Source organism: Sorex araneus, chromosome 1, assembly GCF_027595985.1.
Source record: "Sorex araneus isolate mSorAra2 chromosome 1, mSorAra2.pri, whole genome shotgun sequence".
NCBI lineage: Eukaryota > Metazoa > Chordata > Mammalia > Eulipotyphla > Soricidae > Sorex > Sorex araneus.
The window spans coordinates 248,603,941-248,626,592 of NC_073302.1; the positions used below are offsets into that span (position 1 = coordinate 248,603,941).

The following is a 22,652-nucleotide window of genomic DNA, read 5'->3' on the forward strand; positions in this document are numbered from 1 at the left end:
GCACAGTATCTGGCACACTGTAGATGCTGAAAAATAATCGCTCTGAATGAATGAACATTTAGTTATGATCATTTTATAATAATCTAAATAAGTCTTTAAAATTTTTATTACTACCTTATTTTCAATTTTATCACACAATTTTATCTACATGTATTCTTTTATCTTTTTGCTTATTCATTCATTGGGAAAAAAAAAAACTAGAGTGTATTGTCAGCCCCAGATACAAATATGAATGTCACTTTACTTTTAAAGATATTACTATTTGTTTATTAAGGAAAATTAACATCTGATAAGTTTTAAATTATATTTTTATTAAGAACTACTTAAATCAAAGACTTAGGTTGAATAAAAATACTGAAATATGGATGAAAGAATGATAAATCCTTAGAAGCAAATAATAGTCTAGTACATTTATCAAAAAGAAATCAAGCTAATTAGGCATCACTTTTTATTAGTTAATCCATGTTTATTTTGGAGGGCTCATATCTTTTCCTAAATGTTTATAATACATCTTTTAAATGTAATATATCATAATAAATTATAGTATATTCTTACCAGGCATCACGTCAAATTTGGCTGCTTCTACTATAAAAGTAATTAGGGAAAATTCACTCAACAGTTTAATTACTTTGATTTCTTTTTAATCCAAAAAGTTAATTTAATTTGCATGTCAAATACTATTAAAGAAGAGTGGGTGCACTATATGTTTATTCGGTCATAAATGTAAAGGTCTGTTGGCTGTAGACAGGAGTATTTCAGCTAAATGTAAGGAAGAACCTTCTTTTAACTAGAGTTGCGTACAAAGCAGGAGCTCTCAACTGCTAAGCTGTCCCTTTTGGTCGGAGGGAGGGGGTATGTTCCATACTTGGTTGTATTCAGGGCTTAGTTCTGACTCAGTTCTCAGAAATCACTCCTGGCAGTGCCCAGGAGACCATATGGGATTTTGGGGATTGAACCCAAAGTGGGTGCATGCCAGGCAAACACCCTATGCACTAGGAAATTAACAGGTCATTTCCCCCAGGATGAAGCAGAAACAAGCTGACTAGACAGGTAGCTCAATCAGATCAGTTAGATCTATGCTAGTAGATCTCAAACTATGCTAAGAAACACTTAAAAAATTCCAGTCCCAGGCTGGAAATTCCCCCTCAGCTAAACTACAGATCCCAACTGTCTAATGGCTTGAACACCACTTAGAATTCCCTCCCCACTACCCACCTCCCCCCAAAAAAGCAGTATTGGAGAGATAATAAAGTGGATAAGGTATTGGCCTTTTGTACAACTGACCCAGGATTGATCCCTGGCACCGCATATGGTCCCCTGAACACCACCAGGAATTATCTCTGAACACAGCAAGCAGGGCCCAAAAAATTCCCCTCAGCCCAAAAGAAAACCCAATGTGGTAGTATACTTTTATATATTGTAGCACTGTCCTCCCATTGTCCATCGATTTGCTTGAGCGGGCAGCAGTAACATCTCCATAGTGAGACTTGTTGTAACTGTTTTTGGCATATCAAATATGCCATGGGTAGCTTGCCAGGCTCTGGCATGCAGGCAGGATACTATCGGTAGCTTGCCAGGCTCTCCAAGTGGGAAGGAAGAATGGAACCCAGGTCGGCCGCATGCAAGGCCTACCTGCTGTGCTATCACTCAAATTATAAATGGTACATATTTTGTGTCACTGCAATGTGAAATTACTATGAAAGTTTCTAAAGGCTTACTTTCACTGTCACTGTCATCCTGTTGCTCATCGATTTGTTCGAGCAGGCACCAGTAACGTCTCTCATTGAAAGACTTATTGTTACTGTTTTTGGCACTATCCAAGACGCCACGGGTAGCTTGCCAGGCTCTGCCGTGCAGGCACGATACACTTGGTAGCTTGCCGAGCTCTCTGAGAGGGGCGGAGGAATCGAACATGGGTTGGCCAAGTGAAAGGCGAAAGCCCAACCTCTGTGCTATCGCTCCAGCCCCCAAAGGCTTACTTTAAATTAAAAAAAAAAAAAGATTTTTATTGAATCACTGTGAGCTACAGTACAAAGCTTTCATGATTGAGTCTCAATCATACAATGATTAGAACACTCATCCCTCCACCAGTGTAACTTTCCTATCACCAATGTCCCTGAGTATCCCTCCCGCCACCACCACTCCACCCCACCGCCTGCCTCTATGGCATGCACTTTTCTTCTTACTCTTTCTTACTCTTTGGGCATTATGGTTTACAATACAGATACTGAGAGGTCATCATGTTTGGTCCTCTGTCTACTTTCAGTACACATCTCCCATCCCAGGAGATCCCTCCAGCCATCACTGACTTAAAGGTCCCTTCTCCATCTCAACTGTTTAATGGCTTCCTTTTCTCCTTTTTTTTTTTTTGGCTTTTCGGGTCCCACCCAGCAATGCACTATCGCTCCAGTCCCTAAAGGCTTACTTTTAATTTCAATTTTTAACACAGACAGGTAACACAATGTGTCCTGAAATATAATTCGAATATCACAGGATTAATAACCTATAAGAGAACTCTGATATTCTATAGTTTTTCAAATTTACCTCACTGTCCTCCTTTCTATATCACTGAATATTGATATCAAACCAGTAATTTCTTAACAACTAACCTTTTCTACAGCAATTAAAAAAAGCAAGTCCTTATAAGTTATTAGTCTGAAAGCATGAGATCAAAGACCTCAAATTTCTTACAGCATTCATGTTTTATCTCCCTAAATTAAGATGTCAAACTTTTATGTTTTACCAAAAACATATCTGAATGCTCATTTTAAAAACTGGATACATAAAGTTAATTTTTACCCATTTCTCACACCTAATCTTCTGGTGTCATTTTCTTTGCACAAGCTGATAATGAAATGTGTAACAAATTATAGTTGATCACACATTTGAAGTTCTTACTTTGTTTTACCAATGGGTAGAAAAAAACAACAGAAATATAACTGTGCTGATAGAACAGGACAGGAAGAACACTTAAGAATTTCAAGACCACCTGATAAAGAATTAAAACTTTTGCAGCCACCTAAAGTACTCGATGGTGACCCGATCAAAACAAATATAAATTATTTAAAAAGGAGGTTTCTCATTCAAAAATGATACTTCTCACCCCTAAATGCTCCGGATTTTTTCTAAGAACAATCAGGCATGTGTTTTAAAATGTTATATTCTTTTCACTGAAAAACAAAAACAAAAACAAATAACATCATTCCTTAGCAGTTATCATCTCCCAAATCCATCAGAAACAAAGTTTTAACTCAGTATCAATGTTTTTTTTTTTTAATTCACTATAATTTTATAGGAGGAGCTTTGAGCTCTGAGGTTTCAGGGAGACTATAAACTCTGAAGCACAGAGGTTGCTTTTTAAAAAAATGTGCCCACAGATATCAGCAACACCTAATGTTTTGCTTGGGGCCATACCCAACTTATACGTAGGGCTTACTCAAGCTCCATGCTCACTCCGGCTCTGTGCTCAGGGCTATCTCCTGGCAGTGCTCATGGCATCACCACAATACAGTGCTCGGGTAGAACCCTGTCAGTATGTGCAAATCAAGTATTGCTATACCATCTCTCCAACCCATATCAACATATTCTTAAGAGGGTATAATGACCCGAAAAGATTAAAAGCATCTTTCTTAACAGCAAAAATGTGAACTGAATGTAAATACAAAGAAAGTATTCATTAAATGAATAGGCAAATAAACCTAATGTGGAGAGCCTCCACAGGACCCCGTGCTTCGTAAATAACACCTGTTCTTGTTAATTTCACTGTGCTTTGAAAACAGGATGTCCTGTCACGCCCACAAGGTGTAACTAGCCTATCAGCTGCAGACACTTGGGCGTAAACAAGCAGCGAGAGGTATATAAGGAGGGACCATGCCTAGCTAGTGGGTCCCCCCCTGGTTCCTCTTCCTTCCTTCGTTCGTCCTCTTTTCCGGTTTGCATGAGAAGGTTTCTTAATAAATAGCTGCAAGAAGAATCTCCCGGTTGCGTGTTATTTTACAACCTAATACTTTTATCATATGACAAAAAGGTTTTAGGGCACTTGCCTTGCACTCAGCTTACCCGAGTTTGGTCCCTGTCATTACAAGCACTGCCAGGAGTAATTCCTGAGTGAGAGCCTGGCGTAACCCCTAAGCATTGCTGGGTGTGGCCCACAGAAACAAAAAAAATAAAAAACAATTCTTTTAGGGACCATAGTGATAGTACAGTGGGTAGAGCACTTGCCTGGCACATGGCCAACCCAGCTTTGATCTCCAGCATCCCATGTGGAACCCAAGACCACCAGGAGTGATTCCCTAAGCACAGAGCCAGGAGCAAACCATGAACACCACCAGGTGTGGCCCCCAAACACTAAAACAAAAACGGACAAACAAAACCCACTAAAAAAAAACCCAATCCTTTCACAGATAATGAAATGGACATTTAGAGAAAGTTAAGGGGGTTAAAGGCTACAATGCTAGCTAGAAGGCAGAAACACAATAAAGGCAGTCAACAACAACGTATCTATATAGACATACAAACTCAGAATAAACCAAGATATAATTTTAGGTATTACTGGCTCAAGTTATAAAATGCTTTTTTAATATAATAAAGGAATCTAAAAATATAAATTTCTTTTAGAACTTGCTTCCCTGCCAGTAGCATAATCAACAACTTGTCAATCATCTGAAAGACAGGAGTGCTTGATCCTAAGCAATCAATGATAGAAGGGCATATACTTAACCTGGAAGGGACAAAGGAAGTTTAGAAGACAGAGGGCTTCAAGGAGGCACTTAAACACATTTCTTTCTGAGTCAATTACTCTGAAAGCCCGCAATGCAAAGAAAATTAGTTGAGTGCTCTTTCTGTAATTGTTGAAGCAGCTTAAATATTTTAAGCAAAACCTTTTCTCAAATAAGATTCTCTTGTTAATTCACACTAATGAACAGCAAATGCAAAAAAAACAAAGGAGATGATGTTTAGTGAAAGGAATTTTCATAGTAACTAATTAAGTGAGGAAGCAAGGAAAGCACACCCTATTTTGGTATAAGAAGGAGAAGGAATCCAAAATTTAATTTTTTTCAGAATGAGAAAACTGAAGATCCATAAATAAGAATAAAAAACTCTTCACTCTCCACTCCTACCCCTTGACTTTTAAAATACAATGCAACTTTCTACCATCTGTTATTTTAGAGAAGAGACAGTAATGAACATATGGGCTTTCTCTTTCAAGCAGCTGTGGTGTAGTTAAAGTTATAATAATTGTCTTTCTATAAGATAAATTTACATTAGAAACCTGGTCAGTTAAAAACAAGTGGCCCAGTCTCAGACCCTTCCAGAATGAAAGAAATTCAGAATCATCTGTGATTCTGAATCTGTGATATAGAGATTTAGGAGGTATCTTTTAAAAACATGTGCTTCTGTGTTTAAGCTTAACCAAATATAACTCAGAATTTAGTTTACATAAGGACTCCTCAAATCATGTTTTGTTCCTCAATCAAAATACTAGGAGTCACAAACAGTAGTTACAAACTTGTATATAAAAGTCAGTACCTAAGCACTACAATAACTACAGAAATTACTACCTAAGTTCTTAGAAATTGATGAGATATATCCACTACTGTTGTAAATCACTGAACTCCAATCTAAAGACACATTTACTTATAATTGACTCATTTATTTCTGATAAGAAAATCACAATACATGTGGCACATATGTTTCTATATCAACCATATATCACTTTTAGTAAGTCTAAATAAACAAATAAATCAGGGAACTCAGATAACATGAAAAACAGGAATTTTATCTACCTTTATCTGGATGATTTAAAATCATGATTCTCTTGTGAGCTGTTCTAATCTTGGCCTTACCAGCAGATGGGCTGAAATTAAAAAAAAAAAAAATTAAAGTGCCTGTAATAAAGGGTGTATATTTATAAGCTAGTAATTTATGTGATTTCAAGAAATTAAAAACTAATGAGCATTTCACCCTCTTGTGGATAAATATAAAACTACAGCTTACCCCTTTGATTCTACCAAACACCAAAATAAACTATGACTTAATACATATTAGCGGGTCTAAGCAGCTTCAGGAGTAACCCCTGAGCATCATCGGATGTGACCCCCTTCCTCCAAAAAAAGAAAAGTACTGTTTGAAGGGCACAAGTCATTTAATTAATTTAATTCATTTAATTAACAATGATTTAATATCCTATTGTCATATATTGATACAAGCTCTGCAGACTCAAGTGAATGTATTTTTGAGTCTTACTGTCCACCATTTTTTCCCCTAGAAAAGAACTGATATGTAAATTCATTTGTGCAATAGAAACAAGTATTATTTCTATTTTATGACTGATAAAAGAGGTACTATGGTAAGTAGCAAAATTGTTATTTACCCAGACTTACTTGTTGTCAAAGTCTATGTTCTAACCATTACATTTTACATGTCAAATTTTGCAGTTTTCAATGTGATAAAGTTTCCATCCTTGTATCTTTAAGTTAACACCTAATTATCTCTCCTAACAGGAGAGCACTGGATGATATTGTGATAATAAATAATATCTCAAACATCTGTGCTTGACTTGTCATATGTTTTTAATTCACATTTTTAGACTGAAAGAGATGTTAGAGGGAGGGGGATCTGATCAAACAACAATGCAGTTTGGAAAAACATTAAAGCAAGGAAAGTTGGGAATACAGTTTGCTTTCTAACTTGGTTCCCCTACTTAAAAAAATCATTTTCTTTTTTTGTATTCCACAAGAGATCTCATCTCTTGTGATATTTAATTAAAGCACAAAAGCTAAATTGAGCTGCTTCCCCGGCTCCACATCTCCACATCTATCTCTTTTTCTTGTTAAGTTACCAGAAATAACCTGTTGGGTCTTAAGAATCTGCTAATCCATCCTCAACCCTGAGCCACCCCGACTCCCAAGCACCACCCCATCCACCCCTGAGCCACCCTCCAGTACTGCTCCCGGTTTTCTCCCTTTCCCAGGTTTCTGCCGCCCCCTGCCCCCCCAGCACCACACCTACATCTCGGGAGTGGGCATAGCCTTTGCAGAAGTGGGCGTGGCCTCTTAGGGGGGCGGCACTGCAGTTATTTTCCACGTTCCTGGCATTTAGAAATCACATCTTCATTTCCATCACCTAATTCTATGGAGATTATCCTGGCCATCTCAAACACATTAGGACAATAGTCCAGTAGCGTATTCTAATTGCACCATAATACTGGCATCACTAGAAACTGTAAGTCCAATATAAAAGAACACATCCTCCAAAGCTTCACTAGAGACCTCACCTAAGCAGCTGAGGAGCACCTAAGAGGAAGAGGGCAATACTGATAGTGAACTGGAAGGTTCCACCACCACACTACTACACCAACATAAAGAAACAACGAAAATCCCCACGACAAGGAAAAGATCATGAAAAGGGTCCAGGCGCCTCAACAAGTATTATCCCCACAAATACAATCTCTCCAATAAAGAATATAGAGATGAAATACTGAAGATGTTGAATAAACTCAAAAAAATGGCTCAACAGACATCCATAAAACTAAAGGAGGATATGAAAGAAACAATGGAACAGACAGTAGAGAAAATACAGGAAGAAATGAGAGTGGAAATAAAAAAGCCACAAAATGAAGTGTCATGAATTAAGGATTCTGTCGATGAAATTAAAAAGTCAGTGGGTGCCCTCACTAGTAGAATGGCCACAGCCAAAGACAGAATCAGTGAGCTTGAAGATGAGCTGCAGGAAGCTTACAGGCAACAACAAGCAATGGGAAAAGAACTCAAAATAGCTCTTAGGCAAATCAGAGACCTAGGGGATGATTTCAAGAGGAACAACATTAGAATCATCGGAGTGCCAGAAGGACAGGGAACCAACCCCAATGAAAAAGCCACAGTTAAAAATATCATTGCTGAAAAATTTCCAGAGCTGGAGAATGCAGGTATCCAGATCCAAGGAGCCCAAAGAGTGCCAGCTAAAAGAGAACCTAGTAAAAATACTCCAAGACATATCATAGTTAAAATGATGGATGCCACAGATAGAAACACAATACTGCAAGCAGTAAGGTCAAAGAAGGAAATAACATACAAAGGAGCACCCCTTAGATTAACAGCAGACCTATCAGAGGAAACCCTCCGAGCCCGAAGACAATGGTGGGATATAGTGAAAAAATTCCATAAAATGAACGCCTCACCAAGATACTTTATCCAGCTAAACTCTCACTCAAACTTGAAGGAACGATACACTATTTCATGGATAAACAATAGCTAAGGAACTTCATACTCAAAACCAAACTTAAAAGAAAGACTAAAGGGGCTACTCTAAGACAAGAAAAAACCCTACAAGCATAACAAACCCCTACAGAAAGATGACATAAAACCCATGACAATAATCTCCCTCAATGTCAAGGCCTAAGTGCACTAATTAAGAGACACAGAGTGGCAAAATGGATTTGGAAACAATCCATTTTGTTTCCAAACTCAACATTCTGCTGCCTACAAGAAACACATCTTGGTGCTGGACTGATAGCACAGCGGATAGGGCATTTGCCTTGCACGCGCCCAACCCGGGTTCAATTCCCAGCATCCCATATGGTTCCCCGAGCACCACCAGAAGTAACTCCTGAGTGCATGAGTCAGGAGTAACCCCTGTGCATCACCAGGTGTGACCCAAAAAGCAAAAAAAAAAAAAAAAAGAAAGAAACACATCTGAACAGTCAGAACAAACACAGAGCCAAAGTCAAAGGATGGAAAACAATCCTGCAAACAAACAACTCCCTCAAAAAAGCTGGGGTGGTCATACTAGTATCCGACAACATAGATTTCAGGTTGAGAAAGATTAGAAGGGACAGCGAAGGCCAATTTTTACTAGTCAAGGGATATGTACAGCAGGAAGAAATCACACTCCTAAATGTGTATGTACCTAATGAGGGACCAGCTAAATACTTAAAACAGATTTTAACAAGGATATTGCTAACAACACAATAGTAGATGGAGACTTCAACACTACCCTATCACCTCTAGATAGATCCACAAGATTAAAACTCAGCAAGGAAACACTGACTTTGAAGGAAGAGATAGAAGAGAGAGGGCTAATAGATCCATACAGGGCTTTGCATACTAAAAAAGAAAGAATACACATTTTTTTCCACAGTGCACACGGAACATTTTCCAAAATAGATCATGTGCTGGGTCACAAAACATACCTCAATAGAATCAGGAAGATAGAAATTGCATAAACTACCTTTGCAGACCATGATGCACTGAAGATAGAAGTGAACCATGCACAGACAGCTGGTGGGAATGCCAAATGGCTTGGCCTTTTTGAAAAATAGTATGGACGCTTCTCAAAAAATTAGGAATTGAGCTCCCATTTGACTCAGCAATACCACTTCTGGGAATATATCCCAGAGATGCAAAAAAGTATAGTAGAAATGACACCTGCACTTACATGTTCATTGAAGCATTTTTTAACAATAGACAGAATCTAGAAAAAAAACCCGAGTGCTCAAGAACAGATGACTAGTTAAAGAAACTTTGGTACATCTACACAATGGAATACTCTGCAGCTGTTAGAAAAGATGATTTGCATATAGGTGGAGCAACATAGAAAGTATCATGTTAAGTGAAATGAGTCAGAAAGAGAGGGACAGACATAGAAAGACTGCACTCACTTGTGGAATGTAAAGTAACAGAATGGGAGACTAACAGCCAAGAACAGCAGAGATAAGTACCAGGAGGATTACTCCACAGTTTAGAAGCCAGCCTCACATACTTGGGCAAAAGACAGCTCAGATAGAGAAGGGACCACCAAGTAAAGGATGCTATGATGGAAGAGGTGGGCTGAAAGTAGAGTACAGACCAAACACGATGACCACTTACTACCTCTACTGCAAACCACAACACCCAAAAGGAGAGAGGGAGCAAAAGGGAATGCCCTGCCACAGAGGTGGGGTGGGGTAGGGAGGAAAGGGGTGGGGGTGGTGGGGAGGATGGGGGGACCATTGTGGTGGAAAATGGGCACTGGTGGAGGGACGGGTACTTGACCATTGTATGACTGAAACGTAAGCACGAAGTTTTTAAATCTCTAACAGTATCCCCACGGTGATCCACTAATAAAAAAAAAAAAAGAATCTGCTAATCCAGAAGAGATTAAAAAAAAAAAATCAACATTGTCAACATCCCTGGCTCTACTGTCAACATCCCTGGCTCTGTTCAGAATGGAAGTCGATCCCCACCTTCTGGTCAGGTCCCAGTAGCTGTCACATCTGACCTCCATCCTATTAATAGGCACAGCACCACAACTCCTGCCATGCAGCTGTGTACAGATCTACTCCGCAAATCCCACACTGCTCGGTTATACTGCCTGTCTCTCAGTGAAGACAGGCAGAGAAGGACGAGAGCAAGGCCCAGCCTGATCCCTCAGAATCTCCCAGGGGTCTCACCACACAGTCTCAGCCTCAGCACAGCAGGAACACTGAGAAGCCAATGGAGAAACCTCATGGGAAACCCATTAAACTCAAGGAATGAAAACAGCAATGGGAGGCACAACCAACACCAACCAGACCTGTCAGAAAATGACATTCGTGACACAATGATGAGGATGTTAATGCCATCCAAGTAATGATGTCACAGATAGTAAAGTACAAGAAAATGTGAGAGCCAAAATGAGACCTGCAAGTAGAAATAAAAAGAAAAAGGAGAGTGTGGTAGATGATACAAAAAATTCACTAGAAGTTCTAAGCATCAGAATAACAGTAGCTGAGAAAAACATGAAGATGCTCCAAGATGAAATGGAAGAAACCTCTAAGAAAACAACAAAAGATGGGGAAAAAAGTCTGAAAAGACAGCACACCAGAGAACTATGGAATGGGAGCAAAAGGAACAATATAAGAATTATCAGAGTCCCTGCATCCAAGAAGGCGCGTTGATGAAGAACCAACAGTTTAAAAAAATCAAAGCTAAGGTGCTGGAGCAATAGCACAACAAATAGGGCGTTTGCCTTGCATGCGGCAGATCTAGGTTCGATTCCCAGCATCCCATATGGTCCCCCAAGCACCTCCAGGTATGACCCAAAAAAGAAAAAAAATCATAGCTAAGAACTCTCAGAATTATCTTAGTTCTCTTCAGTCTTAATAAATTTTACATTTGTAAGGTTTATCTATGTCATGTAAACTCTAAAATGTATTAGCACAGAATTATCCATAATAGTAAACCTTTAAATGTATATACCACTAAGAAATAAATTTGTTTTTGAAAAAAAAAATTTACTTCACAACTTATCATTGATTTACAATTTTCTGTAAATTTAAGAGATTAGCTCTATTCATCTACATGTTTGTAGATGTCACCACTTCCATATAACAGAGAGAGAGAGAGAGAGGCAAATGATCACATCTTTGGAACTTAGGATTCTACCGAACAGTGCTTACATAGTGAGAGTAGAGGGGTGTTGGGAGGGCCCTAGGGACCTTGGCAGGGGAAGAGGGCTCTTTGGTGAAGAAGACTCTGATGCTGGAATGATGTGTGCATGAAAAGCATGACTAGTAGTATTGAAATCCCAGTCTCTCAATACAAATAGCTAAGAAAATAAAAAATTTTTAACTATATATTATGTCTCATGGATTTAAAATAATTGCCATCAAAAGTTTTCTTAGCTATGTTGATTAAATCAGCAGAAGATAACAGATCCTACAAAAATTTGAGTGATCAAATGAAAATATTACTACTGGTAAGTCTGATAACAGATGTAATCTTAACTCTAAGTATTAAATGATAAAACACACACACACGCACACACACACAAATTAACTTTCTACTGGCCAGAGTTAGATAACAAATAAGGTAAAACAAACAAAATTCTATATATCAAATTGTTAAATCAGAAAAGAACCATGAAGCAAATCCCTGAATTTAAAAGATGATTCAGACAACTTATAGAGCTGGATTCAAGAAGAATCCATTTCACAAAAAGGAATACTTTGAAATTGTACTATTCAAATATAATAGCTCTTTTTAATAGAATAAATACATACTACAACTTTGATTATTTTTTCAGGAGTAACGAGACTGTCTCTTAGATCTGAGGTTTTAAAATGTTAAAATTAATTTTCTCCTCTATCTTCTGTTCATAATCTTAAAATATAAAGATAAGTGTATCATGACATTTTTCTACTTTTCAAGACCAAGTTTGACACAGAACAAAATAATATTTATGCAGAATACATACCTTATGCCCAAAATAAGACTAGCTTCTCGCCGACTCATTTTCTGTTCAAATCCTCCTTTATAGTAGGATGAAAGACTCTGCACAGAAAAGAAAAAGAAAAAATAATTAGTTCCACATATTAGGTGGCATGACCTCAATCTCATCACATAGCTGCAGTCAGAGAAATGCCTTTTATTAAAAGTTAGCTTGAAATTATGGGGGGAGGGGGTGATCCACAGGGGAAGTATTAAGTATTAAACAATGATATGTTACAAAATACAAAGATACAATGACCAAGAGGAAAACTTAAAATACTAACAATTTTTCACCTTCAGATATATTTTTCAACACTGAGATATAATCATGACCAAAGGAATAAGAGACTGATGGAAACAAAAAAGTTAAACTTTTTTTCTTAAGCTCTGCAATAATTTTTTTTCATTGACCTTGACCAAGTCACTTAATGTTAATACTAACACATGCATAAAACAGACATCTGTCTGACCTAGCAGACTAGCTGAAAAGAACTGACAAAGTGTGGAGAACATCAGGACAGATGTCTGGACCAAGAGACAATAAGAAACTAGACAGGGAAGTCCACAAGGCAGAAGAATCATGAGATAGGAGAGAGCAACATTCGCAAGGGAATGGGCTAGATTGTGGAGAGTCTTACAATAGAAATTCCTTTAGGATATTATTCCCAGTGGAAGAAATGAAAGCACCAGGATAAAATTAGAAAAAGTGATACAACAGTGAAAGCAGGTTAAGAAAACATAACAGTAATGAGGGAAGATGGTATGAATGAATATGATGAAGACAGGAGATAGTGATAAATCAGATTTTGGAAGCATTTTGAAAGCTGAACTAATATTTGCTTGGTGGAGTGGACACAGGACATGAGAAAAAGGCATTAAAAACAATGTGAGTGTATACATGCAACACAGAACCGCCTTCAGAGGGAAAAACTTTACTTCTGGACTCTGGCGTATTGCTATCAGACATTGTCAATGCCTTGGGTGAGGAAAGTCAAGTACTTGGCCCCTTTCCGGGAAAATCTCCTAACAAATGATTGGCAATGAAGTTATGAACAGTGCAGTTCTAGAACTTTCTGTCCCTGGATTTCTTATCTCTATGCAAGCGCCAGGGTTCCCCAGGTAGATGGCTAAGGGCATAGCTAAAACTGCACTATGATCCAAATCTGACTGCAAAGCGGCGGCGCACTTCCAGGAGCTTGGTCTTACAGTCTCTGGATGTTGGCCATTGGTGGGATTACACGCTGCTGGGGGCAGTTTGTGGGTGTGGCTGCCAAGCTACTGGAAAATGGGGGTGGAGAACGCCCAGTCCCAATCCGAGCAGGCTTGGAGATTTCGGCCCCCGGTCCTGCACATCTGGGTTCCTCTGCTGGTCCCTTCATGCATGAGGCTCGTCCAAATGTGTGGAAAGTGTCCTTGAGCATGGCTGTGGCTGGGTTCCGGAGGTCTTCAATTGTCAAGGCTCTGCTTGGGGCGGGGAGGGAAAGGCAACCCATCCCCTCCGAGGGGCTCTGGTGAAGACAGCCAGGCGTGGGGGGCAAGAGACTCTGCATCATTCTCTTCTGGGAGGTTCGTCTTATAGTCTCTGGATGTTTGCCATTGGTGGGACTACACGGCGCCAGGGACAGTTTGTGAGTGTGGCTGTCAAGCTACTGGGAAATGGGGGGTCTGGGTGGAGAAGGCACAGTCCCAATCCGAGCAGGCTATGGAGATCTCAGCCCCGGGTCCCGCACACCTGGGTTCCTCTGCCAGTCCCTTCATGGGTGACATCTAATAGCCTTATTCTCCATCTTAGAGAACCTGACAAACTACTAAGAGTCCACTGCCCACATGAAAGAGCCTGGCAAGATCCCCATGGTGTATTCATATCCAAAATACAGTAAAATATATATACATACCTCTCGGAGAGCCTGGCAAGCTACCAAGAGTATCCCGCCCACATGGCAGAGCCTGGCAAGCTACCTGTGGTGTATTCAATATGCCAAAAACAGTAACAATAGGTCTCATTTCCTTGACCCTGAAAAAGCCTCCAATCATTGGGAAATATGAGTAAGGAGAGGCTGCTAAAATCTCAGGGCTGAGTGTAATAGAGACATTATTGGTGCCCGCTCGAGTATATCAAGGAACAACGGGATGACAGTGATAATGATACAGTGATGGTCCAAATTATCCTTCAATCCTTCCTCCTTCTCTTACATTCTGGAGTCATTGATCCTAACACTCCCCAACCACTAACAGCTGCTTCTTAAGTCTTCTTTCTAGAGAATTTAAACTGCAAATGACTTCAGGCTCTGGCCTAAACTACCATATTGCCATTTAATAACTCAGAGAATGAACAACTGGTGGATTGTTCCTGGTAACAGAAACCAGGAAACTGGTGTGGGAACCATTACATTTGAAATGGGAAAGTCTGAGCTGGAGATAACTTTGGGGTTACTTAAAGCCATAAGACTGAGATCATTTTGCTCAGGACAAAGACTGAGACTTAGAGACTGTAATGTTTGGTGTATAAAATTTCAGAAGAATCTGTTCAAGAAATCTAGAGTGCCCAGGAGTGAGGCAGTAGGAAAAAGCAGAGATCAAAAGTAAGGAAGTGGAAAAGACAAGTGCTTCTGGTAGGTCAAGTTAACATGTGAGCTGAAAATTTACCACCAGTTGTATCAAAAAGAAGATCAAAGACTAACAACAAAAGCTGAAGGAAGTAGGAAAGGGAATCTGGCTAAAAGTGGATTTCGGAAAGTGTCCCACAATAGATAAGTGGATAAAAAATCTTGGCCACTAACGGTTAAGAAAGAGAGCTTTGAGTCTGGAATACATCAGATTGCTAGTTAGTGGTAGGTTCCAAGAGAAGGAAATGGAAGTGCCAGCAAATCACATTTTGCAATCAAAAATGGTAGGGAAGAAAGTAGTTATAACAGTTATATCAAGAAACTAAATATACACAGTACTCAGTAATAAATGGGTGAAAACCACTACTCTAAGCAGTATTCCAACAAAATGGGGAGTGGGGGTGGGGTGTATGAAGACAACAAAGATGAGGTTTAACACCAAGATGATGTTCAAATGTAGATGCAGCACACTAATTTAAGGAAAAATGAAAAGAGAACCCTTAGGAACTAGTATTTTGAATATTCCACTTTGAGTGACATAATATGTTTATGGTTCCTACTTTTCATAACTATTTTATTTCATCCAGCATCATATTTACAAAACCAAAATAAGCTGTTTATAAAGCCTGACTTTTTAGAATCAGTAATACCAAGAGACACTTTCATTCCTGTTTCCCTGGAATGATTAATATTTAAAGAACTGTTTAAAAACTCAGAGCTTCACCAAAGTATAATTATGATAAAGGCATTCTAAGATGTTTCACTGCAAATCCAAGAGTAGTACTTTGTGAAATCGAAGACATTATTTTTCGAAAGCCGTGTTTCTTGAACACACAGAGAACACTTGAAGCTCACAGAGAAAAGGAAAGGCGGGAACTGAATCATTTTCTTCTCTCTCTCTCTTTTTTTTATTGAATCACCATGAGAAAAGTTACAAAGCTTTCAGGTTTAAGTCTCAGTTATACAATGATCAAACACCCATTCCTTCACCAGTGCACATGTTCCACCACCAAGAACCCCAGTATACCCCCTATCCCACCCCCCGCCCCACCGCCTGTGTGACTGATGCTTTTCACTTGACTCTCTCTTTACTTTGATTACATTCAATATTTAGACAGAAAACTTACTATTATTATTTGGAATTTTCCCTCAACAATCAGACCTGCCGAAAAGGCATCATTTGATAACTTGTTTTCCATTGCTGAGAATGAAAAGCATATGAAGTTTTGAATTTCAGATATTTTAGTAATTAAGTCCAGAGAAATTTCTGCCAGAAGCCACATCACTGCAAGCTCGTACCTCTATCTAATGGGCTCTAAAAGATGGCGGTTGTCATGCCACCGCTGCCGCAGCCACCAAAAGGAAAGGCCGAGGGACAAAAACCTTTTGTTTTTGTTTTCCTTCCTTCAAGAAATGCAGGTGCCAGGTCCACCTTACATGAGGCAATCAAACTACCTTATCTACAAGACTCCACAGAGCAGTGAAAATGTTCTCATCCTTTTGCTCTTGCTTCCTTTACAATGTTAAATAACGCAGCATAAATGATTTTATTAAAGATCACCATAACAGAAGAAAATGATTCCTGAAATTATTTCTTATTTGTTACAAAATGAAAGGATAGAAATAACATTCACTTAAAGAACTATACCAGTATTTCCATTGCTATTACTCTGCTTCAAGCCCTCAACATCTATTATCTGCTGTATCCCAATACCTTCTTTAGGGCTTTCAGACTGTTACTCTGGCTCATTCCGCTCGGTACCTGATGCAGTTGACACACGCATCATCTGCAAATCACACTGCCCCATGCTCAGAACCTTCCAGAATTGTTTCACATAAAGTAAAATCTGATACTTTTATTGGCCAATTAGGCCCAATGTGCTCTGGGCCCAAACTACCACTACTTCCTTCCTTCATATAGAACATATTCCTGTACGGACACCTGAGTTAACTCTTGCTGCCAAGCTCACTTCCACCCTAGACATGTGCAGCCCTCACAAGGCATAACACATTTCTCCTTCAACTGTTTGAGCAGTCAGCTCTCTCCTCATCTAAGAGCTGCCCTTCCCTGGCCGATCTAATCGTACCCTCCCTGCTGCTGCTGTTCTTTAACCTCTAAGTTATTTGAATATGATTAACGAACAATCTTCCCTGTTCATTTGTAGAGCTTCTTGTCTCTGCTAAAATGTATATTCCTAGAGGACAACGACCCACACCCCACAAAATGGCACACAGAGGTAGTTAATGAATATTTAGTGGATGAATATTAAGAACTATCAATAATTTAACCAAATGAAACAAATTTAAAAACATACAAAATAAACACATGCTCCCTCTAATCACAGACATGCACTCACAGGTCTGCAAAATTACCTGCAGTTTTTGTGAGCCTGAGTTTAATTATTTGCCAGTATGCCATCCTTTGTTGATGTATAATTGACCAGTGACCTGAAGTATAGCCATTGGTCATGGATAATTAAGCTTCGCAAGCCTATAACGTGTTTGCTGAAATAAGTGATTCAATCTCAAACTAGATAGGTTGGTACAAGCCAACCCTCTATTCCAGACATGCCTCTATTTTCAGAAGTCAACATTTCTTTTACACTGCCACAATGGATTTTCTTTGCATTGTCTCCAGTGGTCAGAAAAGCACAGTTCATCACACTGCAGCTTTTTAGGCACCTGGTATCATTCATTCTTGACTTATATTCAGCTTGGCAGAGTAGCTACAATGCTGAAGAATGTATAAGTCCAACAGAATTTCAAGGTTGAGATTTTATAATGTTATGTTTGAAAAGGCCATCTGTCGTGGTATAAGGAAACTAGCTTCAAGTTTCAAGCTTAAATAAGCTCTTGGGAAAGCTCTATGAGGGCAGGAATGTCCTGGAGCAGCTATGCCTAATTCATGGCATGGGGACTGATATATGGTAGAACAATCATTAAATAAATAAATGCACATGAACTAAGAAAAATTAATGGCCTTAAAAATGGATAAATTGCTAATAAAAGGAATAGGATAATTAGATGTCAATACCAAGAATAAGGTTAGATATAGAAAGACTATGATCCGGGCTGGAGAGAGTACAGTGGGTAGGGCACTGGAGTTGTACACAGCAGACACGTGTTCAGTCTCTGGCAACACTTGTGAACCCCAGGCTTGGCAGGAGTGGTCCCTGAGCACTGCTGAGTGTGGTTCCCCCAAAACCCCCAATAAACAACAAAAAAGGAAATAATGTGACCACCAAAAATTTAAACTAAATCAATATATGAGCTTTATAACTAAAAGCACCTTTAACTTACAGGAGTTGAAATCTTCTTTGCAGTTTCTGTGATTACTTGTTCTAGAGGTTTCCAAACCTGAAATGCATAGCGACCTGAGACAGGAACAAGAATAAAATCATTGTTAATATCCACCAGAAACTTGGATGGTGAAGGGAGGGGAGTTGGAACACAGTATGATTCAAACCCAATAACGAACAGCTTTGTACTTTGCAACTGTATCTCATGGTGATGCAACAACAACAACAAATAATAATTCATTAGAAAAAAAGAAATTCAAAAATACTGATGACAACTATAAAATGTTCTAGTCATGATTTGTAATTTTTAAAGGAAAGCCAGAATGTTGTTGAAGCATCATCAACATAGCTATTAAATCAAATTCTAGCTCAAGATTATCAAATTAGAAATTTTCCTTTTATATAGCTTATATATTGGTATAACGTATAGCTTATATATAATAGATACAGAAAAAAAATTCTACAACAAACTGTAGCTAAATTATCTTCGCATAAAGATATTCACTAATGAAAATAATTACTCTTTGCATCTCAAATCAATACTTGTATATGTTTTCACTTTCATTTTGGGGCCTTGGAGAGTTTAAGCCACACTTGGCTGTAGGCCTAGGGATCACTCCTGCAAGTGCTCAGAGAACCCCAATTGTTGCTGGGGGCTGACCCAGGGTTGGTCACATGCAAAACAAAAGCCTTAATCCCGTGTACTATATCTAAGGCTTAGGATACATTTCACTTTGAAAAATATAGAAAAGAGTATTGTTTATAATCTATACAACATAGGAGTGACTTTAAGGGGTTATCTCTAAAATAAAAAAGCTAAAAATAGGCAGAAAATGTTTATCAAAGATGATTACTACTGATTTCTCACTAAGGATGACTATTTCCGAGAAACAATTTACTTTGATCCTTTCCTTTCTTTAGGCATGCTAATTATCAAAAATCCAAGTCTTGACAATTAAGAATCAATAGCAAAATAGGTTCTAAATGATTCAGCAGCAAAAAAACAAAAATAAAATATCTGGTTAATTCCCTTTTTGTACCCTAATTGGATATGTGTCTGGTTAATTCCCTTTTTGTACCCTAATTGGAATATTTAATAATCAAAAATCCAAGTCCTGACAATTAAGAATCAATAGCAAAATAGGTTCTAAATGATTCAGCAGCAAAAAACAAGAATAAAATATCTTGTTAATTCCCTTTTTGTACCCTAATTGGAATATGTATCTACCAATAATAGTATCTCTATTCCCAAAAGTCTTGCTGAAAAAAAAAAAAAACAAACAGTATGACACTATGAACTTTAATTCAATTTCCAATAGTGACCATTATGTACAACTCTAGATTTCTACTGGGACAGTTCAACACATGGATATTTCTAAAATTACAAGCAAAATTTATGATTATTCCTCTGCAAACAAAATGTTACAGTGAAAAACAGGATGTTAGAAAGGGAGAGATATAAAGTAATAAAGAAAGATATAAGTGCAAGAAAAAACACTCTTTTGATAAAGGAGAACATTAAATAAAGTGAAATTAAATGATGCTGAAACCCTCACTCATCCAAATCTGAGAGATCTCAACTTCCTTTTGACCCTACAATAGTATAACTACATACATTTTTAAGTTTTATCAAAATTTCTTCAAAATCTTGATCAGTCTCAATGGGAAAGGAAAAAAGTAGTTCAAGGCTTCAAAAAGTGACATCTTAACCTTAAGCCAGAAAACCTAGTACCGAGCAGCCTAAGTGCCCTTTCTCCTAAATTCTATTATTTACCTCTTTTTGACTGGAAGAGATTTGCCTATGATTCAGCACAGTAGTTAGTAACATGAATTTGGCAACAGTTGAGAGATTTCAAAATAGACACTAATCTTTCTCATGTTAGAAATAAACCCCTGGCGGGGAGTATGATGCCACCAGCAGGTCAGCCTGTACCTGATCGGAGAGTGCATCAGGAGTCTGATGGTACCTTCAGGTTCCTGATACCCCAAAATTGCCACTGGGCCTTTGGCTGGACCCCAACAACTTGGGACCAAGTTTACCAAGCAGTTAAATGGCCAAAAGTTAGGTATGTGGAAGCCATGCCCACAAACCATCTCCCACTCAGCTACATAAGCTCATTTATTGGCCTTATTTCAGACACCCACAGATAAATCTTGAAAGAAGTCAAAAGTTGCAGTTAATCTTGGACCCACGCATGGCTGAACAAACAGGGGTAAATTGGAGGGGATGGCTTAACCTGGGGCCCACCCAAACAGAGCCCCTGGCAGTCACTTGCTTCCATAATCCAAAATCACCACTGCCTAACTCCACGGTCTCAGGACGGAGCTCACCAAGATATAAATTGCTGAAAATTCTGATTATGTGGGTTTTGTGACTGAAATCTCCAGTCTTTCTCCGGGTTGGAATGGGCTACCTCTCCCCACCTTTCTGTACTTCTGTAAGCCTTGGCAGTTACAGCAGCACTCCAAAGTGGCCACCCAATTGAAAAGCTATTCCAGCCTTACTGTCCTAATAAAAATACTGAATGTCCTGAACAAACACCATGACCTCTTAGCACCTGTAGTGCAAACCATAATGAACAAAAGGAAAAGGAGAGAGAGCAAGAAGGAAAGTGCCTCCCTCTGGGGGGTGGGGGCGGGGGTGGAGGTTGGGGGATGGTGGTGGGGAAGCAGGGGATTTTGGTGATGGGAAATGCACACTGGTGGAAGGATGGGTGCTGGATCATTGTATGACTGAAACCCAATTACGAACAGCTCTGTAATGGTCTCTCTTACGAATATACAAATAAAAAACATTTTTTAAGGAAGTAATATGGAGTTTATGCCCAATTCAATCAGCTTAATCAATGGCTGAATAAACAGCAGTACTCCAAGAAAGAAAGAAAGAAAGAAAGAAAGAAAGAAAGAAAGAAAGAAAGAAAGAAAGAAAGAAAGAAAGAAAGAAAGAAAGAAAGGAAGGAAGAAAGGAAGAAAGAAAAAGGAAGGAAGAAAGAAAGAAAGAAAGAAAGAAAGAAAGAAAGAAAGAAAGAAAGAAAGAAAGAAAGAAAGAAAGAAAGAAAGAAAGAAAGAAAGGAAGGAAAGAAAGAAAGGAAGAAAGGAAGGAAGAAAGAGAAAGAAAGAAAGAAAGAAAGAAAGAAAGAAAGAAAGAAAGAAAGAAAGAAAGAAAGAAAGAAAGAAAGGAAGGAAGAAAGGAAGAAAGAAAAAGAAAGGAAGGAAGAAAGAAAGAAAGAAAGAAAGAAAGAAAGAAAGAAAGAAAGAAAGAAAGAAAGAAAGAAAGAAAGAAAGAAAGAAAGGAAAGAAAGAAAGGAAGAAAGGAAGGAAGAAAGAGAAAGAAAGAAAGAAAGAAAGAAAGAAAGAAAGAAAGAAAGAAAGAAAGAAAGAAAGAAAGAAAGAAAGAAAGAAAGAAAGAAAGAAAGAAAGAAAGAAAGAAAGGAAAGAAGAAAGAAACCTTTGGCAAAAATATATTTTCTCCGGTTTCAAACTTTAAAATCTTATATTTAAATCTGAAACAATTTTTTATTTTGCTATAATAATGGTAAAATTTGCTATCTTTATGGGCAAGTTAGTCAGAATTCCTTTTTAGATAAGAGTCTTCTCATTAAACATTGTTTAATAAATGCTAACTATGGTTAGCAAATACAGACCTTTTGTTGTTTGTATTTGTTTGGGGGCCATCCCCAGCAGTGCTCAGAGCTTACTCCTGGCTACTTATTCAGGGATCACGGTGCTGCTCAGAGGACCACAAGTGGTGCCAAGGATTCTAACCAGGGCGAGCCGTGTGCAAGGCAAGCACCTACCCATTGTACCATCTCTCTGGTGCTGCAGACACTGACCTTGATGGAAAAAAGACCAAGAAAATACAAACCACTGGTTCTAATTTTGAAGTTCTTAATGATAAGGTGGTATAAATGAGATGTGTAAAATTAAATTCTTCACAAAAAAATTATAATCTTTTATTTTTCAAACACATCTAAACTCCCTAGAACCAGCATGGAATGTAGCTTCACTGCAAAAAAGAGTTCAATAAACAGGGGGGCCGGAGCGATAGCACAGTGGGTAGGGCATTTGCCTTGTACGCGGCTGACCCAGGTTCGGTCCCCGGCATCCCATATGGTCCCCAAGCACCGCCAGGAGTAATTCCTGAGTGTAAAGCCAGGAGTAACCCCTGAGCATCGCTGGGTGTGACCCAAAAAGCAAAAAAAAAAAAAAAGAGTTCAATAAACAAACTCCAAGTCATGAAACTTAGAAACACAAATGCTTAAACAAAAAAGTGTCTCTTTATTAACATGGTAATGCTCTCTGGTTAACACTTAATTAGTGAATAGTTATGTGATTTAAAACTAGAAGGTAATCACTGAAAGAGACTGTTATATTTGTACAACAATTCTTTCTAAAAAAAAATGCTGATTTTTAGCAGAAAAATTCTCCCAGATTTATCAAAGAAATTCCAGCAATAAGTTAAAAATGAAGGAAGACATACACTGCAGGGAACAACTATGCTCATCAGAAAGAACTGACAG

The 22,652-nt window shown here is 38.4% G+C and overlaps 1 protein-coding gene across 1 annotated transcript in view; it reads right to left on the reverse strand.

The window, feature by feature from the left end:
• The window catches only part of DNAJC15 (DnaJ heat shock protein family (Hsp40) member C15), a 66,778-nt gene that overhangs the window by 15,560 nt on the left and 28,566 nt on the right, over nt 1–22,652 (reverse strand). Inside the window, exons 3-5 of the mRNA XM_004604589.2 lie at nt 18,134–18,207; nt 12,214–12,290; nt 5,787–5,857 (exon numbers count right to left, since the gene is read on the reverse strand). Coding sequence (XP_004604646.1) covers nt 5,787–5,857; nt 12,214–12,290; nt 18,134–18,207 — 222 coding nt within the window. The remainder of the gene's footprint in view (nt 1–5,786; nt 5,858–12,213; nt 12,291–18,133; nt 18,208–22,652) is intronic.